This window comes from Anguilla anguilla, chromosome 9 (genome assembly GCF_013347855.1).
Source record: "Anguilla anguilla isolate fAngAng1 chromosome 9, fAngAng1.pri, whole genome shotgun sequence".
Lineage (NCBI taxonomy): Eukaryota > Metazoa > Chordata > Actinopteri > Anguilliformes > Anguillidae > Anguilla > Anguilla anguilla.
In genome coordinates, this window is record NC_049209.1 from 17,905,031 (window position 1) to 17,920,582 (window position 15,552).

The 15,552-nt window shown below is 44.9% G+C and overlaps 1 protein-coding gene across 1 annotated transcript; it reads right to left on the reverse strand.

The window, feature by feature from the left end:
• Positions 1 to 4,050: 4,050 nt before the first annotated feature.
• On the reverse strand, positions 4,051 to 14,752 carry LOC118235454 (patched domain-containing protein 1-like). The gene is made up of 4 exons (XM_035432850.1): positions 13,917 to 14,752; positions 12,654 to 13,088; positions 8,680 to 9,340; positions 4,051 to 6,875 (listed from the first exon to the last, which is right to left on the reverse strand). Exons 2-4 carry the CDS (start codon positions 13,077 to 13,079, stop codon positions 5,227 to 5,229), a joined length of 2,736 nt encoding a protein of 911 aa, XP_035288741.1. The 5' UTR covers positions 13,080 to 13,088; positions 13,917 to 14,752; the 3' UTR covers positions 4,051 to 5,226.
• Positions 14,753 to 15,552: the final 800 nt, after the last annotated feature.

Sequence of the window (15,552 nt, forward strand, 5' to 3'; positions counted from 1 at the left end):
GTTACAGACAGACCTGGCATCACATCTATGAAACCCATACTGTACCATATGACACCCTGCCTTAGATTAAAATGAGTGATAGCTAATGCAGTGTTTGCATCTACGTGTAGTGTTTGTAGTTCAAAGAATTGTGAATGCTATCACAGCTCTTGGAATGTCCTTGGATTCAGTCATTTCATTTACTGGATAAAGGTGTGGGAACTGGAGTGAATACTGTATGTTGACCTCAGTGGGAAACCTCAAAAGCTTCAGTGCAAAGGTAACGTGCACACACTGTGAGATTAAAGGATCACCTCCTGACAGCTTAAGCCACAATATCGCAAAAGAACAAACGTGTTTTTTCTTTCCGCTTTCATGCCAATCTGCAGGACACTATAGGAGTATATGCTGCACCCTGACTTGAGGTGTGTGTTTCTGTTTGCGCCTTTTAATGTTTGTGTGGGCGTACTTGTATGCTTGTGCATGTGCTTGTGTTTGTGTGTGAAGGAGATAGAGTGGGAAAGAGAGAGAGAGGGAGAGAGCTGGGAGGGGGGCTTGATATACAAACTGATTGTTTCTCAGTATGTATAAAGAGGGGTTATGAGGGTTGAACTCAGACCTGGATGTCTGGGCCTCCTGATTATCAGTCTTATCAATGGTGCTACAGACAGCTTCTGTGTGACAGAGATAATGCTCTTTACCAATGCCCCATCCTCCCCCTCCTCACACCTGCCCTGACACACATCTTTCCCATGCAATGCCAACATAGACATCCCACTGACATATCCACCTGAAATCGAGGGACAGGCTTCTTCCCAGCATTTGTGAGGCTGGGGCAGCACCAGGGTAGAGACATAGAGGACTGAGGGGTGGAAGGATGAGCAGAACCAGAGGCACCTGCAAGCTCTCCCTGAAATCATACTACATAGTACATTTGTGTCCTGGATAAGTAGGATAAGGAGGCCGTTTTCAGAGTATGACATGAGAGGTAGGTGGCTTTAGCAGGAGCAAGAGAAAGATAAGGGAGATACAGTATTGGCTATTTGAATAGTGATCCTCTGTTCACACATCTACACTGTCAGGGTTCATCATCTGCTGTAACTTACAGGGCAGTCTGCCTGAATGTCCAGGAGCTCATGTGATAACATGATAACAGGAACTCATCATGTTCCTGGTTTGTTGTAACTGTGATTCATGAACTTCCTACCTGTCTGTTTAAGCTGCTGGATATTTACTGAAGCACTTTGCCATATTGTATGTATAAGTCATTTGTGCACGCATGTATTTTTTGTACTCCCATTTCTTTGTTTCTATTGCGATATGGCCAGCTGATTATGGAGGTCTTTTTCAGAATACTGAGAGGATGTGTGCTTTGATTTCAGTCAGAGCGAGAGAGAGAGGGGGGGGGGATAAGTGGTGGCACAGATCCCATTAGTACTGCATCTGTCTCTTAGACAGGCACTCTGATTTATGGGTTTAGAGGAGAATAACCTGCCAATCCTAGTAGACAGGCTTTATCTCCTTTGCCCAAATTTCTGTCTGGCCAGACTTCCTGCTGTTCTCCTCCACATCCTCCACCCCTTTTTGCGCAAACCAGGCACATTTACATGAGAACTCATCATGTGACACATTGTTTCCATGGTAATGATAAACAGATCAAAATGTTTTGGAACAGAACATGTTGAAGCTTTGTATTCTCTCTGTAATAAAATCAGACACACCCACACCCACACAACATTAATAGAAGAATAAGATTATATCAGATATCTGTATTACCTGTAGATTATGATCTTTTCCTGAGGCATGCGTGCACCCTGCCACAGTTAAATTACCAGTTCCCCTCACACTCACAGGCAGGTGCGTTTACCCTCCACACATTCATAGACAGGCGTGCTCAACACTGAGCTTGGGGTGAACCTACCATCATATCTGAGATCAATGCACAAAACATACAGCTGTTCTAACCAAGGTCAGAGGATTCATTATTCTTTATATTATACTAAAGGCTTGGTCTAAAATGAGAAGTTATTATCTATCTACGACCATTGACAGGTTGGATTTACATGACATGGATCTGAAAGCCTTACAAAGTAAAGAGACACTTGTACATATACAGTACATTAAGGATGAGCTGTAGTTATACTTCCCTTTTATTGTGTGGTATGGTGGCAACAGTTAACAAGACACGGCAGTCCTTTCACACTGTGCTTCAATAAACAGGCATACAAGTGTGAGACAGCATAAGGCCCTTTTAACACCATTTTAAACTATATGGACCTATGGCATTTTGTTTCAGTTTATGGGCATGTGATGTGGCATACACTATAAGCCCACAAATGTATGCTATATGAACATGTGACATCATATAAGGTTAAAAGGTACTATAAATAAATTAAAGGAAATAATTTCAATGTGGGCATAAACAATAAATCTGAATGAATTCAAATGAAATAATTTGCTTTCACATGGACATGTTTGATGTGTTTAACCTTGAAAGTTTTGTAAAGTGCTTATAAAAATATTACATTTTAATTCTATTTGTGTGGAAATAAATATTAAAATACATTTGATTCCCAGATAATGTTGTGATACGTGAAATACTGCTCTAGCAGACTGGTTTTGACAACAGGTTTAATTACCAGCATTCAAAGCTAGTAAGCAATCCTACTTGAACAGTTTGCTGAATTTTCATTGATCAGGGATGGCTATGACCACCAAGAGAACCAATGTACTTTACGCTATGATTTAGCCACCAGTAAACACTCCGCCCATTGAGCAATTTGTGACGATAGCGGTTCTCTCCTTATCTCCCCCAGTGCACAGCCTCTCTGTCCATTACAAGAAACCCACTCCCAGCACCCCCAGATAGCTTTGGTGGAATACAAATATGGAGTGAGATAAAAATAATGTATTTTTAGCTTTATTACAGATCAAATTCATCTTCTGCAACCTTCACTGCAACACAGAAAACACACCCAAAGCTGTTGTTGGGCTGTATGCTTTGTCCCTGCTACCACCCACCCTCACTCCCACACTGACTGCTCCACTCAGCACCGGAGCTTCCTGAAAAACACGTTGGTACTCCTCTCTCCTGTCTGTCATAAGTACAGGGTCCACCAGATCATCGGCCATCTCTGAGGGAAGCATCTGCCATTGGAGCATGAACAATGACACAGCAAATGGGCCACCTCCCCAGACCATATCTGCTGTACTTCCTGTCAGTCCAGTACCTCTGTCTCTTCAGATGTATACATGTTATTGTTATCCACCAGAGGTAGAAAGAGAGAGCGAGAGAGAGAGAGAGAGAGAGAGATACTAAAGAGATAATGAGAAACAGAGAAACAGAATGATATTGAAAATAGATGGAGGGAGATAAAGGAGAGTGAGATGGACTAGTTGGGCTGAAAAAGTAAGAGGAAAAGGAGGAGGGATATTCATCATAAGAGCAGACAGACAGTTGGAAGAGGGCACAAAATATATTATGTGAGGAAAGAAAAGTCAGAATATTGAGATGAAAATCTAAAACTGACCACCAACCACTAGGGGGCATTGCATACCTTGTATGTTTTAATGCACAGTTCCATTTCAAAAGTAACACTGTTCATTGCCTGCTTTCACTATAATATGCCGCCATACTGACAAGTCATTCAAGCGTGTCAGTATCTAAGAAAGCCAAAACTAGCAGTCTCGTAAAAGAGGGCTTTTGGCTTTTGTGGAATGTCCGTTTACACCAATTGTGTACTGCCTTTTATGTTAACAGACACAAGGGTGTTCAGCAATGAATTCTAGTCCTAGAGGCAGGATTAATCTATGTATAAGGTTTCAGTGTTTGCATTTCCGATTAAAATGTTTAAGTGCAGGACAGCTTTGGCACAATTATAAGAATCATGTGGAGATATGAAATAAATGAGTTGCAAGAAGTAATAGATCACATGCCTGCTCATCGGTCATACTGTACATTGGAGAAGGGAAATATCACATGCTGATATCAAAGCATAAGAAATATATGATAGGAAATTCTTCTGAATACTGACCGTTTACTTTTCAATATAGAGACAGTACTTGCCAAACTGCATGATAGTGAAAAATAATTTACTGATTCAGTTACCTTTCATAGATTCCATGTTGATCAATAAATATTCCTAAGAATTAGGTGAACAGTCATTCAATATACCAATGCATAAAAATATGACTCTTACCAAAGAAAAAAAAAAAGAAGATAATCACAATGCTGCATAAGAATCACATTACATTCATTTAATAAAATATGTAATTTAATACGTTCTCAGTCACATCTTTTAGATTCCCGCCCAACCCCCCCTCCCCTACAGGGAGTAGGAAGGAAATAGTCACAATACCCATAGCGTGTGTGAGTGTGTGTGTGTGTGTGTGTGTAGGGCCACTGTTTAGGGGGGTATAACCAGGTACGTTGTCCTGAGCCCTAGAGGAGGGGGGGGCCCAATGTGTACGAACGTGTAGGCTTGGGAATTTTACCCGGTGGCCCTGTATGTGTGTGACGGCAGTGAGAAAGACAGAAAGGGTGAGTGGATAGAAACATATTGAATAGAGAGATGAGAACTGACAGAAGCCGTGTATGTGAGAATCAAAGGGAGTGGGAGGCTGGCAAAATGGCTATTGTCATTTTCTTGCTCTGTTTTGAAATGTTACATGAGTCATGCACGAGACACACATCTGAAACATAAATAAAGGAAAGATTGGAGATTTGGGGAAGTTACCAGAAACAAAATCTATTCTTACATCAGAGGGAGGTGATAAAACTGGCAGTGAAATAAATCTGAAAACATCCTCATTCCACTCAAGATAACCTTTGTCATCTCTGATTCCTGCAGAGAAGAACCGTTTGATGCCATCACCCGCATATCCCTTTGTAATAGCCTGTCTATTTGACCCAGAAGCAAAATTCTCTCAACCATCCTTTCATCAGACTGAAGGGAGTAAAGGAGATGTTGCATTCTCTCTCACAATTGTTTCTCATGACAATTGAAGTATAACCTTTCACTCATCCAGACTATTCATAACTGGTGACAACTGTCAATCTAACATCACTGCTCTTGCACCTGCAGCAACAGGACTTTCCTGGCTTACGCGGCTAGCCCATTCTCTCATCATAACTTCCCCATGCACATTTCCTTTTCTAGAATATGCATTCTACTTGTGACTGGTCTCCAACCCTGCAAGCCTCTGTTAGACTTTGGCGACCTGGTCCGTGAAGTCCGCAAGCACCTCTCAGACTGTGGTGATCTGGTCAACCACTCGTGTGCTGTCCACCATCTCCACGCACTCGATCTCGTCCCTGCTCTCCACCCCTTTCTTCTCTTTCCGCTTCTTCTTGGAGGGCGGCAGGAAGGTCAGGAGTACAGGCAGAATGGCCAGGCAGTGGAAGAGGGTGATGAAGGCGGTGAGAAAGAGGCACCGGAACAGGGTGCCAGTGAGGTTGGAGGGCACGGCGGCCAGGGGCAGCAGGGCGGCGCCGTGGCACAGGCAGCTCTGCAGCACGGGCACGCCGTGGCGCTCCAGCGCCAGCTTCACCCAGCGCGTGCGGGTGCACTCACGCCCCAGAGCGAAGGTGGAGAGCAGCGGGCCGCACGAGTCCACGGCGTAGTTGACGCTGTGGATCAGGCACAGCACCGAGACGCAGTCCAGCTCCACCCTCCACAGGGTCATGAACCCGATGACGCCAAACTCCACCGAGGCCGCGGTCACCGTCAGCCACACGTTGACCAGCGAGTCGGCCACCAGGAAGGCGGAGAAGAAGAGGAGGAATAGGGCGGCGATGCAGGAGTTCTTGAGCGGGGCGCCCACCGAGGAGGCGTAACGGTCCATGTAGACGAAGGAGGGGTTGAAGATGATGAACTTGATGCGGGAGGTAAGCGAGAGCTTGCGCAGGGTGTCCAGCAGGACGTGCATCTCCTCGCGCTTGTTCTCTGTGGTCTTGGCCACCAGGAACATGCGGGAGGCCACCACGTCCACCTCACTGTCCGCCAGGCGGCCGAAGATGATGTCGTCTGAGAAGTGCAGGAACTGCGGCTGCTTGAGGAACCCGGAGCGGAGGCGCTCGGTGAAGTCGCGCTTGGGCAGGCTGGTGCTCACATTGAGGCTGCGCAGGTAGCCCAGGTAGCTCTCGAACCATGAGATTCTCTCAAAGCCCTTGGTGTACTCCAGCAGGTCTTCCTGCACGCTGGCGTTCCAGTACTCGATGGACTCGTAGATGTAGAAGCCGATGACGGGGCTGTAGCTGCTGAAGTACTTCTGCTGGGCCTTGGTGTAGGTGATGGTGCTGGTCTCCGTGGCGACCACTCCGCTGAGGTCTGAGCCTTCGCTCACCTGCAGGTAGCCCATCAGTGCGAAGGAGATATAGACCAGGTAGAAGAGGACTACAAAGGGCTTGACGTAGGTGTTGGTGATCCACCCGCAGTAGTAGCGCTTCATGAAGGCCACCAGCAGGTGACTCTCGTATGTGCGCAGGTCCCCCAGCTCAGATGCCTCTTCGTTGAACTGCGTGTACATGAGGAATCGGTACCAGGCCGGCTTCTGGAGCAGCAGCTCGGGTTTGGGCACTTTCTTGCAGAAGAGGCTGTGCTGGTAGTTGTTCTCCATGTAGCCGGTGAAGACCAGGTTGGAGCCATAGAAGGTGATGATGTAGAGGTAGTTGAAGAGCACAGAGATGCAAGTGTTCTGGCAGAAGAGGCGCACAGCCTCGATGTTGGTGAAGGGGCTGGCGCCTATGCCGAAGGTGACCAGGTACAAGGCAGTGCTGGCGGTGAACGGGAGCATGCAGTCCGAGAACACTGCCGCCACGCGCTCCTTCACGTGCTGGTCCTCCCGTGTCCGTCGCCATGATGACAGCATCTCAAAAGTCCCGAGCAGCCCATGACCTGGTAAGAAGCAGAATATATCTTGAATATACAGTATATTCAAGAAGCATAATATCAGAATATTTCTTGCATATTCTGATATTGTGTGGAGATTCTGCACTTGCAGCAGTTCTGCACTTGAGATTTCACATATAATACGAGAACATTTTTTTCATTTTACCAATTTACACACACACACCACACACAAATAAACAAACAAACAAATCAAGGAAAATGTTATGGCAATGGCAGCACTCGACTGCACATACTCAGGCAATGGAAACTACAGAGCTGCAGTGGGATCATGTTAGAGCACAACTGGAATCATACAGGCAGCAGGGATGTTGGACAGTGTAAGAACAGCATCATTCTCCCCTTTTTAATTTTCATTTTTTGTCAAGTGCCCTGGGATGTACGCATTAAGAGCGCAAAATAGGAGCTTGTCCCTGCCCCCAGCCTCCCCTTCCCCTAGTCCCCCCTGCCCCCAGCTTGAACTGCCCCCAGCTTCCCCCTTCCCCAGTTTGAACTGTCCGCAGCCTCCCCTTCCCCCAGTCCCCCCAACCCCAGCCTCCACTTCCCCTCGTCCCCCCTGCCCCCAGCCTCCCCTTCCCCCAGTCCCCCCTACCCCAGCCTCCCCTTCCCCCCGTCCCCCCTGCCCCCAGCCTCCCCTTCCCCCAGTCCCCCCTACCCCAGCCTCCCTTTCCCCCAGTCACCCCTGCCCCCAGCTTGAACTGCCCCCCAGCTTCCCCTGCCCCCATTCACCACGCATTCTACACTAGCACGCAAGCCCATTCGCGGATGAATGCGCCTGTGAGAAATTGATTCTTAAATGAATGGCTTCTGGCATGTAGAGATAAGTGCTATTGTACTGGTGGATGGTCCTTGTACTGTAATTACTACAGCACATTTTTATTAGCATCTTACTTGAGCTATGTCTGCTCTGTATCCCTGCAGCCAGGGATATGAGGTCAGCTGACCCTCTGGAGGGATAACAACCTTCCAGGCCCTGCCAGCACTAGCCCTCTGAATGTATCCTCTCTTTGAAACCCAACTGACCTCTAAAACACCCACACTCACTTCACCCTCACCCACATCCAGGGCATTGCTGAGTGGGGGGGCGGGGGGCAGGGGGGGGGAGTACCCCTGGGTCATCACTTTTGTGTAATTAGAATAAGGTTCCAAAGATTTCAGTGTATCTTCTATATCCCTTGTAACAGGAATATGTATTTATATGAATACTGTAAGATGGTTCTCCCTGAAGGATAAATGACAAAAAGAGGTTTAAAAATACCCACGGACCATCACTTTAATATAAGACCATTACTTTAATATTGGCTCTAAGATGTCCTTTATGAAGGATGGATTTTTGCAAGATCTTTAAAAAATTACATTGCCCTCTAATAAACTCTTTCTTCTTCCCAGACCTTCTACCACTTCTCATCCCCCCTGCCAGAGCAGTCAACTACTGCTGCTCACAGCAGGGGTGGAGCTAAGAAGGCATAACAGGGAAAGATTTTCTAGCCACAAGTAGATCTAGGGGGCCCCTAGAGGTGGAGTGGGTATGTGTGTATGTATGTGTGTGTAGTGGGGGGGGGGGGGCTTTCAGCATAAATACTTTTTAGATCCGTCCCTGGCTCACAGATGAAGCATGCAGTGTAAATGGAGCTCATGAATTAATGAATCACACACTGGAAACTCAACCTGAGGGGATAAATGGGTGACTGAGTGAATGAATGAAATACTCACTTACTGTAGCATGACACGCAGGTTCAACAAAATGGCTGAATGGATAAATGGATGTAAGAAAGTGAAGTCTGAGTCTCACCCAGCATGATGAAGGGGATTCCCAGGAAGGTAGAGTTGTATTTGCCACCGGCGAGGTTGATAATGCCAGCAGAGGTGAGGGTAGCCAGGCCGACGCTGACCAGAGCCAGGAGCCCCAGCCAGGGCTTGGTCCGTACGCAGTCCCTCATGGAGCAACACAGTACGGCCAGCGAGACGCACAGGCACAGGCTGACCAGCAGAGGGCACTCCGACACCTTGGTGGTCTTCTGAAAGTCCCGCTGTGGGGAGGAGGAGGTGAAGGGGTACAGGGTGATCTCGGGGTGGCTAGCCTGATAGCGCTCCAGGGCGCGGCAGAACTGCGCCTCCCAGCGCGTGGCCACCATGTCGTTCAGGGGGCTTGCCGCCTGCAGGTGGTAGGTGAGCTGCAGCGCCCGGGCAGAGCGGACGCTCTTGCGCCCCCCCTGTTGCACCCCGCCCAGCTGGTGCCCGATGTACGCCTCGCGGCCGTCCTGCAGCGTGGTGATGGGATAGCGCAGGGGCGGGGCGGTGCGGTTGGAGGCCCACGCCGCCCGTAGCTCCTCCAGCACGTGCAGGATGTCGTCCACGATGCAGCTGCTGTTGTCGTCCAGCAGGCAGAGGTGGGCGAACGTGTAGTTGAAGCCCAGCACGTGCACCTGCATCATAGTGACCGCACTGTGGAGCTGGAACACAGAACACAGGAGCTTTAAAATCAACCAGCCCCTCTTCTAAGAGCTACCCTTTGTGAGGCAGGGAGGGGCAGAAGACAAGGTCTCTCCTTCAGATGTTTTGGTGCTCAAAATGCAAAACATCGACTGGAAAGAGAGGGACCTTGAGCCTGTTTGCACCTGCATAAAAAATTAGGCAGACCTAATCTATACTTCTCTTTCTCCCTCTCAACATGTCAATCTATCCTCTCTTTTCATATCCATTCCTCTGCTTTCTTCATGAATTCATCTTCCCTCTCTGTGAAAATAAGAACCTTATGCAATAAGGCTTAATTATGCACATTTTACACTTCTTTGGGATGCTGAGGAAAACAGAAAGGTGACTCATCCCGTAGCTAGCCACCTTCATATGTGGGAAAATCATTATCTCTGTTGACAATGGCCTCTGACAAGGCAATGGGGAGCTACACAACATTTTTCCCAGACTGCCTGTGAGCAATAGACTCAACACTCCAAGGTCGAAGTCCATTTCGATTCAGTAAATTCTGAAAATTATTGAAATTTCAATCAATTCACTGAAAAAATATTCAAATAACATTCATGGGTTTAATGTCAGTTTAATTCCTGAAAAGATTTGAATTGGAAATGGAATGTACTCAAAACAGAGCTACACCTTTATCAAACGGTCACACACCTGAGCATTGGGCTGACTGCAGTGGTGCATCACCAAACTAAAGAAAAGATACCCGTTTCTTATGTCTGAGCTCTTTAGGTTACCTTGCCATCCAACAACAGCAGACTATTTTAATATTATTGCGTAAAGATTTTGAAGGTCTTTGCTCTTGGCAGTCTGTAAAAAGATATCTCCGATTTCTTGTTGAATGTCCCATGGTCTTTCGGATTCAAATATTCAAGACAATTACATAAAGTGCTAAGCATATGATACACATAAAAACATGGAATTTTTAGAAAGATGACCTCGCTCAAAGCCTATTTGAGAACATACAGTAGCCTTTGATCTCGGTAATTAATTGAACCAAGAGTTATGGTTTTTTTGTTGGTGGCTGAGGATGGGGAACCTCCAACAGCTCCAGTACAAGATGTTGTAGGCAGGATTATAAAGCCCTGGTAGACTTTTTTGGCACCAGCATTGAAGCTGGTTGTTTTTCCTTCCATGTGCATCTGAAGGCTTAACTCATTTGAGAACATGTTGGCGGTCTTCATGGTTAAAAAGTGCTGCAACTTCTGTTCCCAGAGTTTTGTTCTGTTTGCGGCACCCTCTGAAGAGTACTGCAGGAGAGCTGAGGTTGGATCGTCAAATTTTCTTGAATCAAATCCAGATGAACTTTGATCTACAAAGCTGCATCACTTGGAGGATGAATAAATGAAGATAGTTACAGGACAGAAGCAGCTGTACGTACTGAACGAGCCTCTTCCTCAGGAGTAGGGGCACCTGGTGTGTCTCAGTCACATAACCTGCAGGGATTTCAGCTAGTGTTTTAATTGTTACTAGTGCAATCCTCCAGGACTCCCTGTAGGCACTCGAAGGGCACAGTGAAATGGCTAATGAGTGGCTAATTCTGACATTTATATAAAAAACTGTATCTGACTTAACACAGGGAGGGTGAAAGGAAGGAAAGTGAACATGGATGGCACATCAAATGCACAAAATACGAAAAGCATTTTTTTAGGTAATGAGAGCAACAGTACCCGTTATGTATGTGTTTGAGTTATGTAACTGCTCTCATTTTAATGTATTTACTAAACCTAAACTAATATGTTTCAAAATACTGCATGTCCACTCTCCCAAATAATCACTCTTAATTTAACATGCGACTGTTGCTTGCAAACATCCCCGTCAATACTCGTCTGTGCTAAATTAGAGGTAATTACTTTATGAACATAGGGGAAGTACAACCAAGAGGTACAATCAAAATAATTTTTTGAAACATGGTTTAATAAAAAAGCTTGTTTGTTGGCAGAAGAAAGTGAGAAAATGTGAGAAAACTGAGACAAACTGGTGGTCCTACTCATAAGGTCACACCATTGTTTTGTTCTCTTTTGCTAAGACAGGAGACATGAAGCTATCACTTGATAGCCTAATCTGGTTTAAAAAGGAGATTTGAAGGTTACTGAGCCAGACAGGTCAGCATCTATTCTGTATTGGCACTGAGGTATTTTGTGGAGGGCTACAGAAATGCGCTTTCCCCTGGGTGTGCAGGGCTTCCAGTCTCAGAGTTTCCATTTTTCAGGCAAACCAGAATCTTTTCTGACCATAACCCCTCACCCTGGGGACATTATACTCTGCTTTTGTTGTGGATGGAACAAAGAGATTACTTTTTTAAAACGGATCCCATTTTTAAACTTCCAATTTCATAACAACAAAAAAGAAAAAGGATGTCACAGTTAGCAAGAGGGGTAAAGGTCTTGCCATCCTGGAGGCATCTGAATAAAAGCTGCATTAGTGATTGTGCTAGTGACCCCAGTGGAGGATCCAAGGAGTGCTGCAAGCAGGTTTAAGCCATATACACCCTCCAGTTATCTTTCCTTAATTGGAAATGCCATAGTTAATACAATTGTTTGCAATACTGAGTAACACTTCTTTTGTTTTGAAGTAAAGTACAAATTTACAGACTTCATCTGACAATTTGAAAAGTGCAAAGTCCATATTATTTTCCATACCATACATGACACAACCCTATCATAATTAAAATGCAAATGAAATACATCAAGCCAGAAGGTCCCAGGTTTGAATCCCGTGTGGAAGTTTCTTTTGCCCATAGTTCGTGTGTTTTTTCTCCCGGGGTTTCCACAGTCCAAAAACATGCAGGTTAGGCTAACTGGAGACTTTAAGGTTGCCTGTAGGTTTGAGTGAATGGTACATGGGCCCTGCAATGGATTGGTGACCTGTCCATAGTGTATTCCTGCCTCTTGCCCAATTCATGCAAGGACAGGCCCCAGAAATAGCTACAGTAGTAATTCCAGTACTGTAATTGTTATTACAGTAAACATACTGTGTATTACAACAACTTATAAGCTAATTGCTGACAGGAAGTTACTGTAAATTTTATCATATTCCTAATTCAGTGTAGCTAATTAATAGCTGTTAATTTTACGTAGGCCTACATTGACAATAAGTGAGCAGTTAATAGAGAAATCTGAGGAAAAAATGATTTATTCTTATTTGTTCAATTTTATGAGGGTATTTCAAATACGTGTTGCTTCTTTTTCTATATTCTCAATTGTGTTATTTTTTACAGTGGTTAATTACATTGTATAATAAGAAAATCAAAGACATAGCTGTATACAGCCTTAAAATACCTCGTACCTCCAGAATTTGATCGACGTGATGCTGGTCCAATACGTTCCCCCGGCCTGTGGTGACAATCACCCTGCCGTATCTCCCTGGAGTCTGGAGATCTGAATAAAGAGTGTGTTTGGATCTGTTGACAGGGAACAAGCTGTCCACCAGTTTGCCCTCTATTTTGGCCAGACTGTGTTTGGGGGCCAATAGGTGCTCCATGTTTTCTTCGACGCGATAGCGGCTGAAACTGGCTCCCAGCAGGATGGAGACGAGCACCGGAGCAGATAAGAAGAACACCGGGTGGTTGGCTACAAAGTGGCCGAGTTTGTAGAAAGACGTCCTCAGCCCTTCACGCAAAACCTGCCGCAACATTCTAGACTGCAGCCACAACGGGAGGGAGAGGAAAGGCCTGCGGGATCCGAGCCTCTCCCACCGCCGAGACACCACCATCGGGGGGTTCTATCATAGGGAAACCCGATATCAGAGTGTAAAACGCAAGGCCTAGCGGTGCCTTGAGTAAGATCAGTTCCTCTCAAGTTTCCGTGGTCAGGCACTGCCACATTTTGATTATTGGCAGCATGCTTATTCTCCTGCACATCCCCAAAATAAATAGCGAATTACCTATCAAAAATATAGCTACGAAATTACTGAAGAAAATCTGTAAGACGTTGTATCCAGTTGTATTTACATTACGTATATTACCAAAACATACACACAATTTTTATAGTAAAAAGTAAGACCGATTTTGTCGCTAAAATGTTATTATATATATATATATATTTAAACGGGAAAAAACGCAGGAATCCAGGCAGATACGTAAGAGACTCTTTAAAACCGATGTCAGAGGCGTACACAATTACTGTTGCAAACGGTAAGCGTTCCAAAAAAATATATAGGCGATGAGGAAAACAGAATGCAGAAAAGTGTCACGACTGTTTTATGTCGGCTATATTTGCCGAATATGTAATCACTTATACAAACAACTATTCAGTCAAAAAGAGCAGAACACCATAGGGTACAACACATTTAGTACACTAAAACATCGCTGCGATCTTCATACTGAAGTTTACAACGTTGACATACGACCAGTCACGTCGCTGCACATTTCTCGCTGTGTCATATAATCATTTAACATCTCCTGAACGCGCACTTAATACAGCCCTATCAACAAATCCATATTTTTCCATACCAAATAATGAAACCTGACTGATGTAAATGATACGATGTAGACAACTGATCAATTCGCATTGTCAACCTCACTTGCTCCAGAAAATAACAAAAGAATACCTCGGCAATGCACTGGTTTGGCGCATCAATTGCGGTTTTCCACCAGCATCACCCCGTTCATATGGATGACTGTATAAATAGCTAACAATTTCACGTATTTAATCTTTTTTTTGTTGTATTGCACATATTTAGAAGAATCGTCGTCCACTTAATGTAGAAGTTGATTTAGTATTTAACACTTGAGCAAAATTCCGCGCAACTCAGTCACGAACCAGCCTACACAGGTGCGTTCCTTTCACTGGTGTGATTATCCCGGCTATTCCTCTGCGTCGCGTGTTTGTTAGCAGGCTATGGCAGGGTTTGCGACGCATCTCGGCAACCTTCTGTCCTCGGCACACATCGTGCGATTGTTTCAAAGTGACTGGAAATCCCTTTGTCTTGGTCTTCAGACGGTATGCACGGCTTTTAAAGGAAGTATTTAACCAGACCGCTTTATGCGAAGATAAATCGCTGGAAATAATGTTTGTGATACGCCGTTGTACTCCGCCTTACTTGTGGTCAACGATGGGAGTGCGGATTTTTGTGTATGTTTATGTTCTTGTCGATATAATCCTTCCATCGTTGCCGGTGCTGTCTGGCAAGCCAAGTGCTGAATCAGTCTTGCACGAGAGCTGGTATTTTGCCTCAAACAGTGTGTTGCATCGAAAGGAGGACAAGATCTTGAATGCTCTTTCTACCCTTGCTGTCTTTAGTGCATTCTACTACACACATCCGGGCGGTGTGGATAGATTGACCGAACACTATATATTTATTTACTGTATGGTTGTGTTTATCTCTATACTTGAAGTTGAACCTCTTCTGTAGCACCCCCTTTTTTGACACAAGCATGACAATGACATACCCAAAATAAAATGGTTACTATTCTTGATTACAGGCAGAATCCTGGTCTCATCTGAAAGGTAACCCTTGGAAGTTTGTTTTCCCAAGAAAGAATTCCTCCAAATATTACTGAAACAAATTAACACAGTGGACATGAAAGTTTTTTTTATTTTTTTTAATCATCTGACTGAAATGTTTTAATGGATACAGCTGCTTGTGGGTGTTCTTGGGGGATTTAGAACAAAATGGAGCCACAGCCACAATGCTGGACAAATGTTGGTTCATATTTTATGACAATGCCACATAAATTAGCATTCTGCATTGGTTTTTTTTAATAAGCTATGTTTAGGCAGGTTTCCAAAATTTGGAGGCTCCAAAATGACACTTGGTAACCAAATTATATTATGGGTCTTTGGAAGTGTGAAATACTACATATCGCATGCCGTATTCTCATTGAGGAAGTGTACTGTACTGAAATTAGCTTGCTTTCCCATTTCTTGTCACCATCCACCTCTCGCTACCCCCCCCCCCCCCCCCCCCTCCCCTCCCCCACTCCACCTCCCTCTCCTTGCTCTCACCTCTGGCAGCAGGAGGTCGGAAGATTGTTTAAAATAACTATATTAGCTATCTAGTTTACTAATCCAGTGATTTAAGTTTTTGTCAAATACCCCATCTCCATCAACACGTCAAACACATCACACAATTTCACGTGCCACATGTATTATTAAGTCAGGCCTACTATGTATAAGCATACTGAATAATAATAAAAATATTTTGAGAATGTGCATAGACGTTCACTGATATAAAATGAGATCAA

Excerpts from the sequence above, each read along its gene's own strand:
- LOC118235454 (XM_035432850.1), bottom strand. The coding sequence starts at position 13,079 with ATGGTGGTGTCTCGGCGGTGGGAGAGGCTCGGATCCCGCAGGCCTTTC. Across the intron at positions 9,341-12,653 it reads ACGTCGATCAAATTCTGGAG|CTCCACAGTGCGGTCACTAT; the intron begins GTACGAGGTATT and ends TCTGTGTTCCAG. Across the intron at positions 6,876-8,679 it reads AATCCCCTTCATCATGCTGG|GTCATGGGCTGCTCGGGACT; the intron begins GTGAGACTCAGA and ends GCTTCTTACCAG.